Raw genomic sequence first — 19083 nt, 5'->3', positions numbered from 1 at the left:
GAAGGAGAAAACAGCTATATAATGATATTTGGAGCTGATGTATATTTACAGACACTGAGAAGAGAGGAAAACTTTTCAACATTTATTCCACAGTGTCGATAGGCTGTTACAGGTAACCAGTCAGACAGCGCTGTGGGCGGGACATTGATCGAAACATGCCAGATAGAGAGAAGCAAATGCATTTGAGCCAAAGTAGGACTCTTTTAAATTAATTTGTTTAATCTAGAATCAGTTTTTGAAAAGAAAATACAATACAAATAAACAGAAAAAAAATGCTGAATAATCAGCCAAACTAATAATCTGTCAAGTCTTCACTACTTGAGATATTTTTCTAAGTTCTGATGATGCATCCTGATTAAGCAAATCCAAGAATTTAGGGGGAAAATGACATATAAACTGACTAATGATTTAACAAAAGCCTAGTGCAGACACATCCAGTACAGCAGTCCTGCTTCAAAACGCTAAATACACATAAGTATACATACGACACTCTTAAAACCAAATCTCAAGTCTGATTGATGATTTCAGGTTCTGAGGTGAAACTGTCTCCTGCTGATTTCCAACATTAGAATTGTGAGCATACAGTGCATTTGCTTTATACTAACATCCTTTATTCCCTTTTTTCTCCCTCTTCTGATGAAAGGAATGCAAGCCAAAGCAGTGGAGACAAACCATAGAACGGAGGAGGGACACACTGTCCATCAAGGAAGTACGGGAAGATGACATTGGGAATTACACCTGTGAACTGCCGTTTGGGAACTTCGTGGTACGAAGGACGACTGAGCTGTCAGTCACAGGTAAGGAAACATTTCTTCTCCTCCTGTAAGTTTGAGTCATTTATTGAGCTGTTTTATTCTTTGGCATTTAAAAGGTAGAACGCCTGAAAGTCTGCAGCAGAAAGGGAATCGCACAATGAAGGCGTCTATGCAAATGGATTTGTATTCAATGCATTTTTAAACAAAAGCTACTGCACTAAGTATCCTCATTGTTGCTTCTGCACACGTTGTCTGGTGATTGTTATCTTTTTTTTTGACATATTAATTTGCTAAATAAAAGCAGCCGCTTCAAGAACAGTTGCTTTTCAAAACTGATCCCTGCACCTTTTTGCCAAAGTGTCACAGTCAATAGAGTCACTGTCTGTGTGACTTCTACGCTGCTTTAATTGCTAAGTAGTGGAATTCACACAGAGCCACGTCAGCACTTTTTCTTAAGGCTGCTGAAATATTTAAGCCCGAAAGTAATGTGGGTGACAGATTGCTTGTCATGGACACTGTCACAGCCAAGGGTGACACAGCAGGCACTGTGGGTAGGGAGCGATCCGAATTTACAACTTAATTACACGCATCTCTGTTTTTTAAGCATACAGTATGTGTTTGGAATTAGTTCTGGTAGTTTGTGATCAATACACAGCTTCTTTGGAGGGTTTTTTTATTTTTTTTATTTTGCTGCTTTATTAGTCTTCTGGGACATAATATCACTTGCAGGATTTCAAATGGTCTTGCATTACTGATCTGCCCCGGTGTAAAATGGTAATTCCAAAAAAATCTAAAACAAAAAAAGCAGTTTCTTTTGAGGGAAAGAGTTCCTGTGCTTTGTGCAATTTCACACAACCACAGCTTCTCCTCTGCGTGACTCATTTGCCTGAGCTGTGGTAGCTCGTGTCTGCGAGGATACAAACAAATGCCGGATGATGCAGACTGAAGCAAAAAACAAAACAAAAAAAGGAGGGAGAGAAAGAAGTTTGGGATGGCTAGAGGAGCTTGTTTCGCTGTCGTCATCGCCGCCATCATCGTGGTGTGACGGTCACCGGTGTTTGCTGTTAACCGCTACTTGATTACACTTTGTGGCACCTTTAAAGAGAGAGACTCCAGCTAAGTCCCAAACAAAAGCAATAAATCATTTTCTCGCCAGCCTCAAAATGCCATCCTGGGAGAATAGTCCTAATCTCTCTGTCTACTTTGGAGACATTCAGCATTTCAAAACTGGTACCAAAAGATGATTGATGATTGGGCCGTGGCAGTAGAAGCAGCATTTATGATTGTTTAGAAAGAAATATACCCATCAGCTGGTGTCTCTGTGGGTTTTTTCTCCCACATTCAATCTGACTGGAGGTGTGAATGTGTCTCTTTTCATCCTTATGATAGACTGTCCAGAGTGTGGCCTGATTTTCGTCCACTGAATGTAGGGTTTACTCCACGCCACAAGTGGCAATGAAAATCAGGAATATACGTCCTGTTTTGCTTTTTCTTTTTGGCTGCAATCCCTCAATCAGTTCTGTGGTTTATAGTGTTTTGAGCAGAAAATGTCAAATTCCAGAGTAGGTCACAAGCTGTGCCCTTTTTTGGATGCAGAGATGCAAAGAAACAGTTTCACCCCAACCTGACTTTTACTGTAAGTTGCAAGATGCAATTTTGCCCCAAGGCAACAAAGTGTAATACAAGTTCTCATTGTTCTTCCTGAACTTGGAGAGCTTTTTATCTTTTGGAAAGCAATGCCAACATTCACTCTACTTTTGGCTTGGTTGCTTTCCTTTTTAGGCAGAATTGCTTCCCTCCGAGTTTCGGGTTTATTTATTTCTTTCCTGCCTCTGATTGAAGAAGTTTTGAGTTTTTCGTATGGAGTGTTTTCTTTTGTGCAGCCATGGTGGCTGTACCAATCATGCTAACTACCCAGTTCTTTTTGATCTACCTTCTTCCTCTGTCTGCTGTCACTGCTTCAGTGCACATGAAATGCATCACGTCCTATAAGGAGGGGGATTTTGTTCTTGGAAAGAACTCCTATGCACAGTGCTTAGGCGAGTAAATATAGAAACTTTCATGATTTGAGTGAATCACTTCTTCACTCCATAAGCCTTGAACTTTCATGTCATCGTCATCAAAGGATAATTAATGTAAAACATTTCTTTGACACATCCACTGGTTACCTATTGAATCAGTGTCCTCCACTGGTTTTATTATTCATTATTTGTGTTGGAAAAAGAACCAAGTTTGTCTAATTTTCTCAATTAATCATGTTAACAAGCATCCTAGGGTTCGGTTGTTTAGGAAATTGTCAGCCATTTATCCTCATTATATTCCCATGTAGAAGGCTGGTGAAAAGAAGTATGAAATTGAACAGAAGTAACAACACAGCATCACAATTGAGCCAAACTGTTCTACCTAGTTAAGGCAGAAAAGGCAAGTTTGCAAAAGTGACCCTTTACCTACAGTGTGTTACATCTGTTTTAGCCTTTTGCAGGAAAGTCATCTTTAACCTTCCCACACAGTGTGAAGTCCCTCTGTGATCACTGATTAACCCTCTGAACTCTGAAGTAGAAAACACTTAGAAGTGTCTTTTGTGCAGAATGTCACAGCGACAATACCTTTAATCATGAAACAAGAAAAACATAAGCTGATTTTCTTCAATTGTATATTTTCCAAAAAAGTAAGAATAGAAAAAAGACCTAAGATCAACACGCACAAGATCGTTTTAGGTTCAAGTACGTGTACATATTACACACTATACTTGCCTCCTATCTAATCTCTGGAAACACAGCCTGCAGTTCAGCCCAGTTGAGCTGAAAAGTCTTAATAGTTCTTTTTTCACACATTGCAGTTGGTTGCAGTAGAATCATATTGTGGCTTTTCAGCTGCAATGAAGAGCGTAGAATTTTATTTTTAAAATTGATTCTTTTTTATTGCATTTTTTTTAAATGAATCTGGTTAGAATAAATGACTTGTTTTTGGTGAATTTTTAAAAGACACATAGAGTTACTGTGATAGTATACAACATCTTTAAGGCTAGATTGGATCATTTATCTGATGGAACTGCTCACCATTTGTGTAGTTCAACTACCGTCATGAAACATCCCAGAACTCTTTCTGTCTTTGTAGTTTCTGGGTCTGGTGAATGGTGCCAGTTTGGCATTTTTTTTAAACATACCACGCCTTGCCAATGCACTGGCTGGTTTGAAGGTTCAAACTCATCTCTGTGTTTCAAAGCTATTTGTTTTTGTGGGTTTTTTTAAAATCTATTTCTAGCAACAGTGTAAGAAGTGAGGTTTATATTACCAACGCTGCTCGGGCCAGCACCAGCCAGCGGTGTCCAGTTGTGCTAAATCATGCTGTAGCTCTTCGGCTAGCACCACTGTGTGCTTTGTGATTCTGTATTTTTGTGCAATTGTTGTTCCTTCTCTCGCATAAACGTTCCCTGTGCTGTTTTGGCTGTGCAGTTTATCCCCATTTGTGTCAATCATGGAAAATCTTCTGGTACGCCAACCATTGACTAAATTACCACCTTTCCAAAAAAAGCTAAAGATGCTTCAGAAAATATTGTTCGTTTTGGTCAAAACAGGTGAAATAGTCGCATGCTGGTTATTTTTCCCTTCGTTGTCATCTGCTTTATGGATCAAAATTGATCCATTAAAGTTACTTTAGTGAGTTCAGCATTTGGTGTCAAACTATGACTAGTTCTAGAAACTTATAAATAAAATGGGAAACAGTGGAAAACGTTTTAATAGCCACAGATGACGTTATATTTCATTACATTCCTGCTGAGGAGAAACCTGTGGTTTAGACCTGACCTTTCCATCTGCATACTTTTTTTTAAAAAATCTGAAATAAGTATACATGAGTCTTTATAGTATTATCATCAACCTCCCACAGATAGTCCCAATTCACCGCTGAAACCCCTGTCACTCCCCTCTTTATCAACAGCCTACAGGCGCTCTTAAAGCAGTGCAATGGGACAAAAGGTCAGATTTCATTTGATTATAATGAGCACAGCTAAAATCGTAATGAGCTCCCTCACTGGGTGATTGGAAGCGACATTAATTTTTAAATGAAATTTGCGGTTTTATGGCTTCTTTGTAAGGTGCGCTGTTTGATGTCTTAGATTAAATGCCGCCGAATAAAGGAATGGTGATGAGACAGATATACAGGGGAGCAACAACTTTGGTGTGTAAAATAGACTGTCACTGTAGCTAATGAGCTGGGACTGATGCTGTTAACCTGCTTTTCTTATTTTGAACCAGCACGCAATGAAGTGTGTTTGGTTGAGGGGAAAAGATGGGGTGTGCTTAGAGGCGCCAGCATGCAAATCACCGAAAAGCCTGAGAGGTTGAAACCAATCATGAGAATGTCTCTCAGCATAAAGTGTTCCTGCCTCCCTCCTTAAAGTGACTCAACCCATATTTTACATGTCTTTAAAGTTGGAGCATTTTGAATTGACAGATCTGATACTCTGGCCGCTTTGTGGCTTAAAGCAATTCTTGATGCAATGCTTGTTTCGACAGTCTTTCAGTCTGCCACATTCAAAACCAATTCCTCTTTGGTGAACAACACTTTCTTGTAGATAGAGTCATGCTATTTCAGTATCTTGCTTACTCTTGGATATTGTTGCACAGACTGCTTGGAAATAAAAAGAAATATTCTGCTTACTGGCTCAACTCTTGGATGATGGGCTCTTTTCTCCATGTGGTGCATTTATAAGCTTTGGGCTATTTTCTGCAAATGTAGACAATGAAGTATATCAGAAGTGCAGTACAAGTTTACAACATGAATATCAAGTGGTGAATGTTCATTGCTTGCACGCGGCTTCTTCTGGAATACAGCCAAACTCAAGAACTGTGTGCTAAACTGTTTGCTAAATACAATAAAGAAGGAGCACATTACCATAAATATCTATTATATAAGATATAAAAACAGCTTCTATTGATGTTACTGCAGTTGTTGTCATTATCAAGATAAATTACCAAACCAAATACACTTTTCAGCATGTCTGATTAAGATAATGCTTTATCTTTTTGACAAGTATATACTATTGCAAAACATTTTTGCAATGCATGCCTTGTATTAACATTCACTCTGCAAATGCATGTTCTTACTTGGATAAGAAAATTTGCACAAAAATGCCAGAGTTCATTGGTCTGAGAACTTAATTCAATTGGAATGCAATTAGATCCTTCAGTCAACATCTGGTGCTGGTCTGACTTGCATCCAGATAAGGTGTGAATGCAGTTTGTTTGTGGCCTCATTCTTTGGACAAACTTACACCAAACACATTCATGGTCACCTTGCACCACCTCTTACCATTCTCTGAAACTGCCCAATAAAGTTGTGCTATGATAAGATGAGCAGAGTTCATAGATCTTCATGACTTCAAAGGAGGTACCTGCCGCCATTAACAGAAGCTTGAATTTCCGTAGCCACCACACCATCCAGACATACAGAGGCTGTACAAAGTTCATTACCAACCACATAAGTAGCAGAGGAAGTAACAGCACCACTAAGACCTAATTGTGACATGGTTGTCAAGCTATGCTAGCTCTAGCAAGCTTCTCCACTGTCAGTGCGTATGGTTTTACAATGAAAAACAGCAAGAATAGTGACAAAGTAGAACACATATTTGTGGTAAACCAAAGGCAAAACCAACATAGAGTGTCTTAATAAGGTTTTGAGCCACTAAGTGCTGCTGTGATTGAGTCTCCAAGTCTCTGGAACTCTTCTGGGAGGGATGGAGCACCGTTCTTCTGAAAAATATGCCCTCATTTGGTGTTTGATGATGATGAAAAGGTCAATAATCTCCCATAGTTGTTTCGTTAAATTGAGATCTGACCACTGATTCACATCATTGTAATACTCATCAAAGCATTTGGTGACCCTTTGTGATCTATGGATCCTGTAAGACAAAACTTCCAACAGTACAGGCTAAAGGGGATCACTCAGAACAACTTTGTATTGATATGCAGTGACTCTTCCTTCTAAAATTCCCAGACTTTAATTAGCACATTGAAATCCATTTGCCATGTGGTGAGAATTGAGAAAATTAGAATGTGTCTTAATCAGGTGTCATTATTTCAATAACATGTTCAGATACCAGGTTTAAATGTGGAAGAACTGTGCAAAAGTGACAATAATATTTTCATTTTTGAAGATATTTGATAGAACTAACAGTTATGTGAAGGGAAAAGATTCTTTGGTAACAGGCCAGCAGCATTCTTTAGCAAAAGTCTTGGCCTTTGTTCTCTTCTAATGCTACTTTCTATTCTAACATTCTATTATAGTGTGTAAATTAGTCTTTACAGCACGTTGATGGTGCCTTGGCTACCTTACTGTGCTGTTTTATCAAGCTACCAAAGTGAAATGATCAACATACACCAGTGCTGAGACAGCAAAGCCATCATTAAGCAGCACAACCAGCTTTTCTCAGAGCCTGAAGTTAGCCTTCAATAGGGACATCAGATGCTTTAGGGGAAACTTTTGTTTGTTTTCTTCTCAATATTGGAATCATTGTTTTTCTTTTTTTTTCTTGCACCCTGGCCTGGCACATCTTAGATGTCATTATCCATAATATATGCAAACCTGCCACCATGATAAATGTTACAGCTGAAGCATATCGATTTTTTTATACTTCAGTCTGGTCTATTGTTCTCCCACAGCAGCCAAACGACTTTAGTTTTGCTGAATAAAAAATAAATGTGGCATTCGTTTTGGTGGCGGTGCAAGGAACATAAATAGCTTGTGGCACAAGCAATAGAGCAACAATAGAGTTTCAGTAACTTCAAATAATCTATTCAGCATTCAGTCATTTACAGTATGAGCTCATTTTGAGAACAGTAAAATGTTAACAGGGCCTCTTGTTAATCCTAATAAACTGTTTACCTCTTTGGCTCGACATGACACTCCTGCTTCTCTTACATCTCTATTCCGCAAAGTACATCTCGTGCCAGCACCATTTGGTGGCCATTACCAATTTCCTCTCGCATCCCTGAGTTGACTCATTAGCATATGAAGGAGGTTGGAATATAATTTGTCCTTTAATTGATGGAAGATAATTAATCTGGCCAAGGTGCCAGTGGAAAAGAGAAGTCGATGCACTGAGTGGATTCAGAGTGTAATCCTTTTCTTCTTGTGAATTAGGCACTGTGTAATCAGCAGGTGCTCGATTAGGTTTATTAATGGTTGCATCTTTTTTTTAATATCATTACCTTTCATATTTTGTCATTTTATTAGAGAACACACTTATGAATAAAAATGAAGCCTGTCATTATCCTGTAAGTCGGCTTTGATTTGAATTCATTCACCCCTACTGTGGTTTAAAGTCTTTAAAATTGAGGTATTTATTATAGCAGTGCATTATGTTGGCTTATATTGTCTTCTTTTGTGCTTGGATCTAATTTTGCAGCAGTGACCAGTCAGAAATACAGGCAGATTTTTCAGAGTGCTTGCTTCATTTTCATTTTTTAACCGCTTTCATGCCGTGCCCTTGGAATGGCATTATGATCTTCACACCCTCACATTGCTGTAAAGCAGTGGCACAGGTCCTTATGTGTGCTGTTCTCACCCCACATCACATCGCAGTGGGAATTCAGTAGATTAATTAAGATTGTCACTCAAACATCTGGTTGCTGTGGAAATGTGCTACAGAATTTTTCTTGAACTTTCTGGCTTTTCCTTGAGCACTTGGATCCAGCTTTTTTTTCTGTCATTATAATACGTTGTGTACAATAGCACAATGGAAAAATGAAGAAGAAGGAAGCATGTAATGATACAGTTTGTCTATGTAAGAGTGCCACACTGCAGTTCTAGTAGCGTATTGAATAAGGAAGGCCTGTGTTAACAGGGTGCGTAATGGAGCTGTTAAAATTCCTTGATTTTTTTGATAGTATTTCTGTTCAGTTTTACAGAGCAATTTACACAAAAATAACTCATTTTCATCAATGATTATGGTATTTGCCAGCTAGCACTAGGTTACCCAGCTGTATTTTAAGGAAACCAGCAAGGTTTTGCGTTGTTTATTTGGTCTCTCCCCCTTTACCCTCACCCCGACTGGTTGAGTCAGACTTCTGCCCTCCCTAAACCTGGTTCTGCTGGAGGTGTGTGAAATCAGATCCTTCTTTGCATTGTTGCCAAGTGCTTAGTCAAAAAGAATTGTTAATTTATTGCTTTGCTCTTTATAATATTGTAAGGCCTTCACCTTACTACATGACACGCCCTTCAATCCTTCGTTGCTAAAACAAAATGTCACAGCGGGGGGGGGGACCCAAGCAGAGAGCACACTGATGAGGGACTGAGGCAGGAACAAAGGTGGATTTTATTGTGTTAACAGAAACCAAGGGAGTGCTGAACAGGGTGGGAAAACTGGTGTCTGGAATAACTGAACTAAAGGGGAAGGTGGGGGGGTGACTGTACCGGGAACCGGCGGCCCGGTTGGCGTGGGGTGGGGGTCGGTTGGCGGCGGAGAGCGGGCAGGAGGGCCTCGTTCCAGGGGGGCGACTGGCAGGGTGTTTTCCAGGGCCGGGGGGCACACGGCAGGCAGGGACCCTCCACGACAAGCAGGGGATCCAGGAGAAGGCAGCAGGTCCAAGGCGAGGGAGGGGGGAGGCCTGGTCAGGGCTGGATCCGGAGTGCAGGAGATGGGGGAAACAGAGCAGGTGGAACCAGGCAACTGGGTCAGCGGTACTAGACAGAAAGAGAACAAGGTTAGGCAAGGCTTTTCAATGAGAAGTTTCAAGCAAGGTGAAGGCTAGACAACTGACTGCAAAAGCAGAGTCTATCTGGCAGGGTGTGGAGAAAGTGGCCGGTTTTTATGGTGGAGATGATCAGCAGGTGTGCTGCACCACAGCTACCCGGAGTTCCGCTGATGAGTGATTGGTGATGAACCACAGCTGGCCAGGGCAGCTCTGCCAAGCTGCAGCAGGAAGGTGGAGAGAGGAATAGGAGTGAGGGAGGATGAGGGAGGATGAGGGAGGTCAGGTGGGGGCTGAAGCTGGGACAGAGGGAGCCCTGACACAAAATGCATATTAATCAATTTTGAGGCACCCAGTTACTTGTTTAAAAAAAACAAAAAAAAAAGCTTTACCTTTTAAACAATGAATACTTATTTGTGCCAGTTTGAGAGCAGGAAAAACTTTTTTTTAGAAAATTTTAGCAAGAATGTGCTTAATTTATTATTATTATGAAAATAGCAACTTTAAGATTGAAATTTTTCATGTCAACATTTACTTATTTTACTTAAAAATGTAATACGACTAGAGGCAATGATAAGTCCTCAGTATACCCTATGGTTAATTCCTCCTCATTTCACTGAGGCTAGAAAAAAATACACATTTGTTTGTCATTTTTATCCAGTAAAAATCCCCATGTAAAGATCTTATTAAATCTGAACAGCTATCTCACCAATCTGTTGTTTGCACTCAATTCAATGTTCAAACTCTGAGAGCTGGTATAGATGGCAGTACTGATGAATTTATAATCTCCACTTGTGGTAGCATGTAACATAAATTACAGGCATAATATCAAAACTGCTGTTAGTTCACATTCTGTTGACATATTTCATTCATTTTGGAGTATTTTTGACTAAAATTACTTACATACAGCTCCTTTACCCACAAAGGGACACAGTTTATAACAATTCATAGTAAGCATTCACAATTTCACAATTGGTTTGTGCTTTTTTTATAATGTTTTTGTTCAGTTTTTGTCATTAGTGATCCCCATCCACTGGCTTTAATGGAAATTCTGATATCTAGGCTATATGAAGCATACATACCACATACATTATTGCAATTAGTAACACAATTAACACACTTTGGTCACGTGATGACAGTAGTCTAAACTTCATTAAAGATTTCAAGAACAATGCTGTCACACTTGATTTAATACATGACAATCAGATTTTTCTCCAAACACGAAGCTCCTAATTGACCTTTAAAAATGCGAGTATTTCTACAAAACAATACAAGAGAGGATTGGAAGTGGATAGTGCAGATAGAAATGAGGTAAAAATGTTGACCAGCGTGATACAGTTTGTACCGTCGCCATGCAGGTTCCCTGCGAGGAGGAAGGCAGCCGCACACTGTTATGAAATGCATTTGTGAAGAGCTCTTAAAACATGATGGATGGCATTTTGATCAATTGGAATGATTTTTTCATGTCCCCGCTGCTTATGCTCCTAAATGAATTACTGAAAGGGGATCTCTGGAGAATATGGAGGAGGACATCCCGTACACATTTATAATAATACAATACAGTATTAGGCTTGTCTTTCTGAGATACATGCAGAAAATTACTAAAGTAAACTGCAGGACTATTCAAAACAATATACAAAATTTGAAATGGCAGCTTATATTTTGTTATTATAGTTTTATATGATAAGATTTATGGTGTCGTATTCTTTTTATCACCTTCATTTTCTGCCTCAGCCATTTGTCACGTCCCACCGCTGCCATACTCTCGTACCCCAGTCAAGACCAAATATCAATCAGAAGTGAAAGGCAGAACCTGAGGCTTTGACAGTGGCTTTTTCACCTCCCCTTCTTCATCAGACACTCACTACATTGCAACTATGGCGCCAGATTGAGGGTGTAGTTGCAAAAAGACATGACTATGATAACACCAATCTCAAGTCAGTATGATAATTTGTCGTCTGAGGTCTCTCTTCCACTTCTAAATTCGACAATTGCTGTGTGAACGCAGGATGTCTGATTGCATCAATGTTGAAATAAGGGTAGAATAATGCTTGTGATGCAGAAGGAGGCTGGAACATGCTGGAACTCATCAGTTTTGGCATTGAAGCCAAGATTGTTTGAAAAAAAATGTCCACTTGTGAGTGGATGTTTTTTTTTTCCAAGCAGCCTCACCCTGAGGCTTTTTCCTTTTAATAAACTGTTCTTGACCTCCAATCACACAAAGAGAAAGAGGCCAGGTAAAAAAAAAGGCAGAAAACATTTCAGCAGTGAGCTCCTATCTTGTAAGAATAGTGTTTTGAACAACTAACAATAGTATAAAGGAACAGTGGATGCCGTGTCACGTGCCGCAGTGACACCAATAATTTAGCGAACCTGAATGGTGTTATCTTTGAAAATGTTCTAATTCATTACGTAGAAGTCATGTGGCCAGCATTTTATTTCCTGGAATGGCTGCAGGTGAGGAACAAATTGTTTTCACACAAGCATGACGCACCAACATCTCCTACTCTGACCATACCATAGTAAATCTAATTGGGTTTATGACATAATTTGGCCTCATTTGTGGTGCAGAATGAGCGCTCAAACACTTATTTATGATTTTAAGTTGGCGAGGCGGCTGTAATTTTAGATTTCTTTTCATAAGCAGCTTTAATTTGCACATCAACTGGAGAAATCTTTAACAGAAAATTGCTTTGACAATAATGAGTCTTTGTCATGGAAGATCATACCTCGTGCCTTTTTGCTAATTTACATGCAGCATCGCGTTATCATAACATTTTCAGATAGCTGTTTATTTTCATTAGGTATTAATCTATATCAGGCTTTTTATTATTATTATTAATCACATAATCTAAATGCTCATAATAAATTACCAGAGCCCGAGGAGTTTGCTTGTTTTGGCTGAGCAACAGCGGCAGCAGCAGATAATAGTGGAAGGTGGAGCTTAATTAGTAATAGACGGCAAAAAATGTGTCAAAAAACAGAATGTGGTGTGATATTGATCAGTATTAAGCAGCAGCAGCACAAATAAAAGGACAGTCAAATTTATGGTCTCACATGTATGATACAATCTATGTATTGTTTCTGTATTTGGTTGTGTTTTCTGTATTTGCGCTTCAGTTCAGTGTCTGGTAGTGTTTTCTCGCTTTCTCAGTGAGAATGTTTTGCTTCTGTTTTGTCTATTTGAACTATGAGGGACACAGTAGAGAGCAGGGAATCTGCATATCTGAGAAGATGGAATGAGATAATATTTTAGATTAATAAATGACAAATGATTGCTGAATTCATTTTGGTCTTTTATTGTTTTGGCAATTGAAGAACTGCTTGTTTTCTTGCACTGTTCATTATGACGCTGTAGCCCAGCTCTCTGGTCACTGATTTAACCCCTAAAAACTCATCTCTGTGTATCAAAGTTACATATTCAGAAGGGTTTTCTTTTTGATATAATAATGGGGTTTTTTTCAGATGTATGTGTTTGCCGTTGTTTCTAGAGTTTCCCACCTATAACATTGCAATGCTACACAATGGCAAGTTGTAATATTGCAAGAATTAGGCCAATGTTACAGGAAGCCCAATCCTGCAAGTTGAAGAACTGAGTCCGTCGTTTTTTTTTTTTGTTGTTTGTTTGTTTTGTTTTGTTTTGACATTTGAAGCCCTAGAAAAGGGGTATTCAACTAAGGTCCAGTGAGAGAAAATGTATCAAAGCAAAGGTCCAGAACATCATAAACTCTAACTTGAGTTTGTGAGATATATGTTGATGTAACGTAGTAGTTTTGTTAGTGTCTGCATGTAATCAATAACTGACCGTCACATCAAATAAAACCAGAACAGTTGAAAAATATCTTGACAACATTTATTAATGAATAACTTCTGATCTAACTGTACATCTTAAAATAAAGTGCAGAACTTGAAAAAATAATAACCAATTTATATACATCTTTAAGAATGCCTAAATCTAAAAAAAAAATGGCGTTACTTTCATTCAAAATGTGCCTTCTTAAATATAAAAAAAAAAAAAAATGATACGCATGTTACCAAGGTCGAAAACTGACTTTTTACTTTAAAGACCCTTTAACCCATTTCAGTTCAATCAGATTGATTGGAATAGGAAAGACGTCACTTTTACGCTCTTGCTTTCTCCGGTAGATTTTCACCATGCAGCATCTCCCCTCCTTGTCGGCGCTTTGACTTTCCACCGTGTCCAGCTGTTTGCCATAACTCCCTTGTTTTTCAGCAGTCCCCCTGTGGTTTTGGCAGCCAGTTTGTTATGCGTTCCCCTGCCATCACTATCCAACCCAGCAAGTTAACTCACCCCTGTGCTCTGATCAATCCGGCTGCACTGTTGTGTATACTGTAGTGCACACTCAGCATCCCAGTGGGTTTCCACCTGCTGGTGCCATCAAAGGAGCAGCACACAGGAGATGTGATTGCAGAGCTTACAGCAGGGGAGGAAGTGGGCGAAACAGGAGAGAAAATGTCTGAGCATGAAGCATGTGCAGAGCAGGGTGTTCTCAGACTGGAGTGGTTACTTGGTTACTGCGTATCAGCACAGGCTGTAATTTCACTGAAATATGCGTATAGCTGTCAAATGTGTGTTTTTGATTTGCAGGAAAGAGGCGGTTTCAACATAATGATTTGACTGCGAATCCCAAAGATAAAACATTCATAGATACAGAGCTTGGGGAAATCTGTCTCCCTGCGTTTGTATTCCTCCGTGTCCTGAGGTCTTCTACTCTGTTTGTATTGTTTGCTTCTGTGAAACGGTGACAGGAAATTGGCAACGTGTGTGTAGATGCTGCTTGTTTTTTTGTTGTTGTTTTTTTTCTTTTGCCTCGTCCTGGCAGATCTGGACCCCATGAACAAACTGCCGAGAAAGAGCTCCAGGAATTAGTTTGACTTGGCCAGGTTTCCACAAGGTGAGATGACTTTGATCAGTGCCCCCTTGTTTGATGAGGTGGCACTTTCTGGGCACAAATGCTGTTTTAAGCAAACAAAGGACTATCTCTCTTGACATTTTATCGCAGGACAGAGGGACAGCAAGAGTGGACTGGAGGTTTTAATGCATTTTTATGCTAAACGTCTCATTGACATACAGTACATATCATTGTCAGACATGGGAGAACAAAACTAAATATTGGAACCAGTAATTGGTCAGTCTGGTAACTGGTCAGTCCTTAAAAAGAGTTATTTCTAGTGCTGCCTTTGTATTTTAGCCCCTACAGCAGTTGGCTAGTGAGGTAGCAAACTCCATTATTGCAGACACTGTAAAGGTTTTGGAGAAGATGATTCATTGTTACTCGTGCCTGTTTATATTCCACATTCCACCAACTCTTTTCCACACGGTGCTCGAGGGCACTTAAAATGGCAGCAAAAACAGCGAATGACTTAGTGCTTATTGTTTGGGTGCTCGTGGTCGCACGGCTTACACTGGTCTTTTTGAGAGCATGATTAAATCAGCCGCTATACACAAACCTGAACCCCATATTTTGACCTAATATCTACCAAAACTTTTCCGCCCGAGAGACGCGGCCTACGCGGAGCAGGTGAAACTACGCAACAGATGCGACGTCGGTTTGAACAGATGGTGCAAAAAAATCCCAAAAAGGTCAGGTGATCTGTGTCGGTGCCGCTATTACCGCACGTTGGTCGGGTTCTTTTTAAGAAGGAAGATAGAAACCCTGGCAATAATCCCCTCCCTGCACGAAAGTGGGATCAAGAGCTTATAGGCTCTAATTACTAACAGTGGGAAGCTATTTGACATATTCCTCCTGATTTGACAGGTATAATGATGCTTTTGAGGAATATTGCTTTCTCTGACAGCCGAAACAGAACTGAAGATAAGTTTTAAATTGAAATAAATGACTTCCACCTCAACTCTGTGCCCAAACTCTACCGCACTCTTTTCTTACACCTGAATTTACATGCAAATAACACGTGAAAAAGATGATTCTATTTTGGCTGAATTAGGATCCCAAAAGCGACCGTCACCTTTGCGGCAGGTTTCTGTCACACATCTTGTCAAATATCTATCAATTAGCTAACTGTGCTTACAAATGCTCCTTTGACACCCCATACATCTGGGATCGCTAATTAAGATGACGTGTTACATAATTAATGCCTTCACTCTACTAATTAGCGCTCACTTAGTGCCTTAGCTTTTGAGATGTGAAAATCCCTGCTAAACTAGTGTTAATGTGATTCTGCAGCACGGTGATATGGAGGAGGAGATCAGTATTCTGCATCGCTTCAGGATTTACCGGAACATAAAGATCTTGTTTCAAAGTAGAGGGTTCTGTTTGTTTTGTGTGTCTGCGAGTCCACAGGTCTGGACTGCTGGCTTGATTTTTGAGTGACTTTAAATTCATGGCTCCTCTCAAGGCCGGGAGTACATACCTCTGCAGCCTGGAAGATATTTTCCTCCCTCCTTCCCTGCCTCTCCTATCTCTGACAGTTTGTAGAAATGCCCCATCAAGGACACTTCAGCCACATGTCAATCCACTGATTCCGCCAGAGAGATAAGAAGGTGGGGAGGGACGGTGGATGGGACTCCTGCATAATTTATAGTGAGCAAAAATCAATTTTGTGGCATAAATTACTCTGATGTTAATTAGTTGCAGATTGGTCTTTTACAAAAGGTGCATTCTAAATCACTTCGGGGAGACAGTCGCTGCATCAAGATGAGACGGATTTGTTCAGCCGGTGATAATTTCACATGATGTTATGATGGAAAATTAGGTTTGTTTCTTTTTTTTTGAGCACGACCAAATAGTCTGAGTGAAGAAGTCCCTGTGAATTGTTTGTTGTTTTTTTTTCAGTCCCTCTGCTGGTAGAATCTGGAATTTATGCAGGAAAGCCCTTGTGTTAGTGAAGTGAAGTAAATCCTCTTCCACTCCCCCCGTCTTTTTCGCACACCCTTAATGCTGCGCACACATAGAAACACCAGCACACAAACCACCCTCGGTCAGGGAGATTGCTTACCAGCGCTTAGTTCAGTGGCGATGCCCAGTTGGGCCTTGATGTAATGGAAATTGATTGCACTGCTCCCAGGCTACACTGTCATGACAAGTTATTTTAATGGCACTAAAGCAGGCTTATGTTGAAGTTTAAAAGGAGGGGCGGAGCAGAGCAGTGACTCAGGGCATATTTGCAGCATTGTGAGGCCTTTTTTTTTTATATTTATTTATGAGAAGGCACAATGTTTCTCAAGGAAAAAAAAAGGAGCAGAGATGGCAAGTTTACAATGAAAGATTGAGAAGAAAATGATAGGGTTTGGATGGGTGATGGAGGTGACAGTTTTGATCCATTTTCTGCCCGCTTGAGAGTTACCACCTCGGAAGTGGCTGCAGTGATTGAAGCCCGGCACAAAAGTTAATAATTAAAGGATGATTTGTGCTTTTCAGTGCGTACTTAGGTGTCAGTACTGTGACAGTACAGTATGGTACATACAGGCCATATACCGCAGATGCCCATTTATCCCAGTGGTCGCCTGTCAACAGGAGAGGGAGGAAATTTTCAGCCGAGATGAAATCTGTTGTTTATTGGCTTCACACAGGTAATGGCTGCAACATAACAGCTGTGACAGAAGTTTCTCTTTGTGCTTCCAGTGTTTGTTTCCTTCCTCATACAGCCTTGGAGAATAATACCAATAATAAAGGGAGAAGCTTTAGTCCGCTGCCCTTTCTTAAGTGATGTGAGGTCATTTCTTGTCAACAAGTTGCAGTCCGCTATCAGAGGTCATCTGCGGCTTGCTGATATGCGCATTTGTATTTTTGGAAGGAACCTCTGCAGAAGCTGTTTATATCTGCCTTCTTTGCTGTTTTTCCTCACTCTGCCTCGCTATATGCTAAACAACATGATTCATAGTGTAAGCACAAGACATGCAGGAGTACTTAAGAGCCTCAATCAGTTCCTAATTTATTTTAAAGTTTAATGGCATTGTGAGTTTAATGGCATTTCAGATTGCAATGTCTCTATAATAAATTATGATGGCTCATGCATGAGCACTTCAAGTAATGCGTTTCCCTCATGTTTTGTCCGCAGGCCAATTAAGGCTCACTGTGTGACAGTCTGGCCAAATCAAAAGGTCCCTGCACTCCTTGACAGCTAAAGCAGCCAATTAAAATCTTGCGCCGGGGCTGGAAACTGCCGTCGCCGCCCACCACGAGTGATCATTACCACATATGTGGGTTGGACGGGATCCACAGGCGGCGTATTGATTGCGAAAAGCTGATCTTTGGACAAAGTGAGCGAAGCCGTCATGCTTAACAGTGATGAAGGTGTCAAGTCAGACTTTTTTTTTTTTTTTTTGGGAGGGGGGGTGATAAAGTGCAAACACTTTATATACACACACACCCGCTGTGCTGATTGCCCATGCCGGTGTCACTGTCCACTGTGCACAGCAGTAAGCCTCATCACACGGGTCAGCAGAGCCAAGACCTCACTCACATACTGCTTGATCATCTGAACAAGTCCGGAAATTAACTTTGATGTGGAAGGTCTGTGGGCGAGCGGCTCAGGTCCACGAGGGGGAAAAGAGGTGGCTGGTCAGCTGCATCTGTGGGCGAAATGTGTTTGCCACATGCAGAGATATGAAAGAGAAGCATGAGAGAGGAGGAGTGTGAGCGAGCGAGGGAGAGAGTGAGAGAGAGAGAGAGAGAGCAAGAAACCACCCCCATACACTCAACTCACTCGTATACTTCAAATACGGCTTATTCATATTCAGCTCACATGGAGTTGTGGGCTTATAGAAGTAGATTTAATACATCTCTACTCTCTCTGTGACAGATCTGGAGGATGTCTAAATTAGATTGTAATTTCAGTGAACTGTCTCTTACTCAACGTACATGGGCAGACCTATCATTAGCAATAAGTGCCCCCCAGTGTGGCATTAGAAAGTGCTGTGATTTGCATACCGTATTGTGTTTGTGCATCCGTGCTGCCGATGAATGATGCGCCTGCATTTGCACAATTACAGTGACCCACAGTGGACATGATGGTAACTGACAAACTTGAATGCCTTTCCTCATATCAGGCAACCATCATGTCAACAAGATCTCATAGAAATGACAGGGAGGTTGTATTTATGACCTGTCTTGGACGTCTAAAATGTATTTTGTGCATCAGTTATGGATCTAATGACTATTCCTAACATGACAGAGTTTATTCAGGTAGAATTATCGCCCGATGATCAGCTTAATGGAGCTGTGAGTCGTACGACAAGCAAGTTCAACATAGCCAGGCTTTCTTTGAGTTAGCCAGATCAACAAAACCTCAAAGACCCAATCAGAAATAATAAGTATCATGACAATGGCTTTCAACTGTCTTTGTTCTTCTTCATACTCCCACAAAAGGGGGTCTTTGACAGCTTCTTGTGCCCTAAATGGACCAATCACGTGCTACCTACTTAAATCCAGAGGAACAGGTTGTTAAAATAAAGAAATTTAAGGACTGAAAAGTGCTGTTACTGCAAACGATGCCAGAGAGGACGGCTGCTAGAAAACTGTTAATCGTGTACTCTTAATGCAGCCACTTATTTCTAACATGACAGCACTTAAACTTTAAACTTGACGTAGTTAAACATGATACTAAAGACATGCATTTAGGTCTGTCACTGTTCCATAATCAAGGATACAGCT

The 19083-nt window shown here is 40.3% G+C and overlaps 1 protein-coding gene across 3 annotated transcripts in view; it reads left to right on the top strand.

The window, feature by feature from the left end:
- The window catches only part of il1rapl1b (interleukin 1 receptor accessory protein-like 1b), a 353384-nt gene that overhangs the window by 205165 nt on the left and 129136 nt on the right, over positions 1–19083 (top strand). For all 3 annotated transcript variants that reach the window (XM_055008610.1, XM_055008611.1, XM_023275009.3), the window contains one exon: positions 644–797. In XM_055008610.1, the coding sequence (XP_054864585.1) occupies positions 644–797 (154 nt within the window). The remainder of the gene's footprint in view (positions 1–643; positions 798–19083) is intronic.

Source organism: Amphiprion ocellaris, chromosome 24 (assembly GCF_022539595.1).
Source record: "Amphiprion ocellaris isolate individual 3 ecotype Okinawa chromosome 24, ASM2253959v1, whole genome shotgun sequence".
Taxonomy (NCBI): domain Eukaryota; kingdom Metazoa; phylum Chordata; class Actinopteri; family Pomacentridae; genus Amphiprion; species Amphiprion ocellaris.
This window is presented reverse-complemented; position numbering and strand designations above follow the sequence as displayed.